General features: G+C 36.1%; 1 protein-coding gene across 1 annotated transcript; it reads left to right on the top strand.

The window, feature by feature from the left end:
* On the top strand, window positions 567-5,056 carry LOC109847655 (anthranilate phosphoribosyltransferase, chloroplastic-like). Its single transcript, XM_020416886.1, has 10 exons — window positions 567-986; window positions 1,063-1,206; window positions 1,819-1,980; window positions 2,060-2,143; window positions 2,931-3,119; window positions 3,943-4,033; window positions 4,141-4,200; window positions 4,308-4,426; window positions 4,584-4,718; window positions 4,887-5,056. Exons 1-10 carry the CDS (start codon window positions 777-779, stop codon window positions 4,917-4,919), a joined length of 1,227 nt encoding a protein of 408 aa, XP_020272475.1. The 5' UTR covers window positions 567-776; the 3' UTR covers window positions 4,920-5,056.

Raw genomic sequence — 5,708 nt, forward strand, 5'->3', positions numbered from 1 at the left:
GAAACGGTCCCCGCCCTCCCAAGAGTTTCTTCTTGTTTGTGCAGAAAGATCAGGAATTCCAGTCGAAGGGTCGGGGCATAAAGTCGAAGGAGGAGTCGGCCCCAACATTCATCCTCTCCATTCTTCTCAGCGCCGCCAGGATCGAAACTACATCCTATGGCGGAGACCCCTCATCGACTGTTTGTCAACAAGCATCAATATATATGCTAGCTAGAAACTGAAAGTTTTTTGATTTTGGAGAAAATAACTTGTAAGTTTTAAAAATTACAATAACACTCCTAAAAATTCAAAATTTAAAGAAAACACATTGGAAATAACAACCCCGTTTCCTTAGAAAGTAATCATTTTAAGTGACACCTACAACAAATATGATGCATTGGGACTGTAATTTAGAAATATGAAGATTCAAGGGTGCAATTAGAATTAACAAAAGTATGGAGGCCGAATATGACAAAAACCCTTTGCATTGTTACGGGTACGACACCGTCAGTAGCCCAAGGGCAATATCGTCAAATGAAGCAGACTGCATTAAATTCCCGCTCTGTTTATCTGTTCCTCTGTTCAATTACAACAAAATTAGGGTTTTATTGTTATCAATAAATCTATAAGCCACTGCACAATATCTATCTTATTTTGGTGATTTCCTAGGGTTTTCACGATCCTAACCCCGAACTTCTTTGTATTTGAGTAAACAATCTGTAGAATTTACTTCAAAGTTCTGTTCTTTTTGAATGATCTCATAGGTCTCTGTGATTTTAGCCCTAGTTTTTGTGAAAATGTCAGCTTTCAGTTGCCTTTCTACTGTTTACCCTTCTTCCAGTGCCTGCAAGTACTTGAATCGGGCGAAAAAGCCCATGAATCACTCGCTTTTAGCTCAAATTAGAGGAGAGGAGAAGAAAAATAAAAGAAAATTGATAATTTCTCCAAGCTCAGCTGTTCGTGGATTAGGCGGAAGTTCGAGGCTCCCATCGGTATCGATTTACGACGTGAGTCACATTTTATGATGTCATCGGTGTTTGAATTAGATTTTAGTAATTAATGTATGATTTTGTTGTTATGTAGTTGATCGAATCATTGATAAATGGGGTGAATTTATCTGAAGAAGAGGCTGAGGCTTCTCTTGATCTTTTACTCAATGAAGCTGATCAGGCATTAATCAGTGCTTTCCTTGTTCTGCTGACGGCCAAAGGAGAGACATTTGAGGAGGTATTTACTTGCATTTCCTTCGAACTTTCCACTTTTGGGATAGACTGGGTTCCAGGTTTATTAACCAGTGAATTTTGATGTACATTTTGTGAAATTTCCCCTTTTGGGACATATTACCCTATTACATTTCTGCCAATTACCACAAAACAAACGTTTCATCATTTTCTTACTATATTTAGGGTTATAAGTCATTTGTGGCGATATTAGTTTGAATATTAAATATATGCGCATTCAGTTTTGCAGAATAAAAACTGGTTCTGTGCTCTTTCTAGTGTTACACATCAGCTTTATTCTTGTAGATGATTAATATTTCTTTTCACCATAGTTATAATGCAAATGAATGATCATACGTGGGAGTGTGCTCACAAATTCTGTTTTCTTAAAAGAAAACTCACAAATTCTTTTAAGCTTATTTATGCTTGGCTTGTCTATTCTTCTGAAACCTCATGTCAAGTTTAGCTACTCATTCTCACATCACTTATCCAAAGCATTCCACATGCTCATTTACAGTTTTGATTCACATAAATTATTTAGGTCAATGCTATTAGGTAGAGGAACACACATAAAGGGTAAGAGTTTTTGTATGAAATTCATAAACTCTTTTTCTTATAGATTGTGGGACTGGCAAGGGCCATGATCAAATGCTGTAGGAAAGTTGAAGGTGTAGCTGATGCAGTTGACATCGTTGGAACGGGTGGTGACGGTGCAAATACAGTCAATATCTCAACTGGCGCGTCGATTCTTGCTGCTGCAGCTGGTGCAAAAGTCGCAAAGGTGAATTTTTTTGCTTGAACAGATTATTAGTGGGGCCTTCAGCAATGTGCTATGATGGTGTCTGCGTGTTTTCTTGCAGCAAGGAAATCGCTCTAGCTCTTCAGCATGTGGAAGTGCAGATGTATTGGAGGCATTGGGTGTAAATATTGACCTGGACCCTCTGGTTAGTACCTCAATATTAGCTAATAATATTTTATTATTATTTATTATTTATTTTTTATTTTTATTGTTATCTCTTTTTGCTGCTTCACGCATAATATAAACCTCTGTCAGTTTTATCCAAGAGCCAAGTGGCTCTACTTAGATGAATAAAGTGTATCATTTTAGAGTTTTGATGTAGTAGTGCGGGCTTTGTATGCTCCTACACTAGTCTGAGCCTGGTACATAATTTGAGTCATTAATTGAGACCACCATACTGTGAATCTTAAAAGAAAATCAGAAAAACATCCAGTATCTGATCCACATAGAGGGCATGCAAAGTGCAGGGATTCTAGGAACAGATTAAAGACAAAATTACATTGCTTAACTCTCCCTACAACTTCGGAAATTTGGTGTGATGACATGAACTTTGACGGTTCCTACAATAACATAGAGAATCGTTGACATCTACAAACTTACAGTGAAACTTAAAAGGGCACAGTAGATGTTATTCCACTGGGGGGGGGGAATTCGATATCAGTAATAGTTAATGTTCAGTCCTAACTAGTTCAACTTCAATTACTTCTTGATAAAATATCTACATGTTTATACAGCCTGTAGGGTAATTATTTACTTTTGTATAGGGGTAAAGGTGCCTCCTTTTACCTTAAAAGCTGTTTGTACGTACATATGAAGAACTATGTCCTTCAATGTGATATCTGCAAACACATGCATTGAACTTCATGTGCATATAAATGAATTAATTAATATAGTTCTAAGTACTTACTCAATTTCATTCTTAACAAAACAAGGAGGTGAAACACTGCATCAAGGAAACAAGCATCGGTTTCATGATGTCTCCTCAGTACCATCCATCGATGAAAATTGTTGCTCCTGTGAGGAAAAGGCTTAAAGTGAAGACAGTTTTTAATATTTTAGGTCCAATGCTAAATCCAGCACAAGTACCTTTTGCTGTTGTTGGCGTTTACAACGAAAACATAGTAAGTGCAAATGTGATTTATATTATTCCATTTGCTTGCTGATTCAATTTCTTTTGAGTATAACCTGTTCCCTGATCATCTAATTTCTTCTGTTTCCCATCATCATGTTGTTCATCAAGGTTTAGGGTTGATTATGCGCATAATGAGTAAGTTATAGTGTTAAAAACTTAAACTTTTGAAGAGAAGATGATGGTGTGGCAAAGAAAAGCATATACATTTTTTCATATCATCGAAATAAACAATATGGATTTGATTCATTAACCACTCATTAGAGGTACACCTAGCATCATCCTACAATCTAAAAAATAACCCCCCCCCCACACCCCCCCACCCACCCACACAAAAAAAAGAACCTTACTTTTTCTGTGTCATCCTCCTTTTATAATGAGTCATTATCACCCACCCACACAAAAAAAAGAACCTTACTTTTTCTGTGTCATCCTCCTTTTATAATGAGTCATTATAACACGACTCAGTAACTAGTATTGGAAAATGGAAACTAGTGGTAGGCAAATCATTAGTTGTTATTATACTTTTACCTAGCAGGGTTTTTGTGTTGATGTTTTTAAAAAAAAAAATGCTCTTGCTTATGGCTGAAGATGAAGGGTATTCTTTTTAATAAAGTTTGTCAATAGCTGCGAAGTGAGAAATAAATTTAGACATTTTTTCCTTTCCAGACTTAAATAATCTCGAGTAATATTGTTTAAACATGGAAGAGACTCAATTCGGTGCACTTGTTTCTTTATTAACATACGGGTTTCTTGATGTAAAGTGGCATTCTCTTTTTCATTAAGAAACTTTATTGGAATACTTTTCTGATTAGGTCATGAAAATGGCTAAAGCACTGCAGCGGTTTGGAATGCAGAGGGCTCTGGTAGTTCATTCAGAGGGGTTAGATGAGATAAGTCCACTTGGTATGGACATTATGTAATTTCCCCCATTATCTTGTACGCCTCATAATAATTTTCTAAGACGTTTTTCTATTCTGTAATCTTTTCTCTACGAACTGTAACCTGAGCAGGGCCTGGATATCTTCTCGATGTTACTCAAGAAAAGATTGAAAAGTTCCATTATGATCCCTGTATGAACCATTTTAGCCATTCATTTTCATCAGTATTCGCTCTCCTAAACCTATCCATTTCCTTTGTTAGAAAATTTTGGCGAGCTAACTACACATTCATGTGACAGTGGATTTTGGTTTTCCTCGTTGCACTCTAGCAAGTCTAAAAGGTGGAGGTCCAAATTTTAATGCAGAAGTTCTAAGAAATGTCCTGTCTGGTGAGAAAGGACCAGTTGCAGATGCTTTAGTACGTATTTTTCATTCTTTTCCACCTCAGTAATCTAGGAATTGTCTTCTTTAGTTTCAGTTGAAACGCATGCTTTTTTCCGAAGAATTGAAGCACATATTCATACTACAGTATTGCATTTTACGATCATTAATCCTTTTGTTTTCTAACCTACCAGGTCCTAAATGCAGCAGCTGCTCTTCTGGTGAGTGGTAAAGTTAACAGCTTAGCAGAAGGAGTGATGCTGGCTCGAGAAACACATTTGTCCGGAAAAGGCGCCTCTACTCTGGATTCATGGATCAGTATCTCCAATGTAAGTAGCAAGTATTCAATGGAATCAATAATATTACTTTCTGAAAATTGAGACCTCGTTTTCGAGAGACTGAAAATTGGGAGTCATGTTCACTTCCGTGTGTGAATTTGTCAAATTTCATCATTCCCTGTTTCCTCATGTTTGTATCTAATGAGCTCATCACTGCAGCAACTAAGAAAAGGAGCAAGCGCTGCAATTTGAAATGGCCGAAGTTGAAGTGCACTGCATTTTGATTCCTTAGAGAAACGCTGCTGTTGCTAGTATTGTTGTTGTTGCCTTAACGCATTGACACTTCAAATCTATTCTTAAATGACTTTTACCGCACGCTGTTATTTGCATTGTTTTCCTGTCATTTATATTTAAGGTCGTTAATATGTTGAAGCGCAGACTGATGGGTTTTTTGCATCTTTGGATATGCATGTTCGAGCATTCTTTTATTTTTAAAGAATAAAATTTCTAGGGAAGTTATACATCAAATAAAATCTTTTAATATGCAATAATGTGTAAATTGCTCTTAATCAACTTATTTTGATTTTTTTTAAATCGTTTATATTAACATTATTAAAATATTTTTCATACATTACTTGGAATGTCAAAGATGGAAGAGGTGGGAAGAGAGAGGCATTATAATTTTAACGGAATATTTCAGTTTCTTAATAAAAGTTCGTATGATGGGCAAAATAAAGGGATAACCGGCAGCTCAGATATGGTTACGATAATTTGAGGGGTAATTTTAAATGCATGTGATGTCCGAGGCATATATGAAAGTAAAAGAAAAAATTCGTTGAAGAACTCTATTGTAATCAAAATTGACAAATTTGTTGAAATTCGAAGGCAAAGTTTCATGCAGACAATTTACGTTTTCTTCAACTAGATTGAAACTTTAACGCAAATACAAAATTAGTTGAAGAACTCTATTGTAATCAAAGTAATCGTGGAGAAGGATCGAGGAAAGGAGACTAATTATCAGCGAGGCCCTCAATGGCCTCC

Source organism: Asparagus officinalis, chromosome 1 (assembly GCF_001876935.1).
Source record: "Asparagus officinalis chromosome 1, Aspof.V1, whole genome shotgun sequence".
NCBI classification, from domain to species: domain Eukaryota; kingdom Viridiplantae; phylum Streptophyta; class Magnoliopsida; order Asparagales; family Asparagaceae; genus Asparagus; species Asparagus officinalis.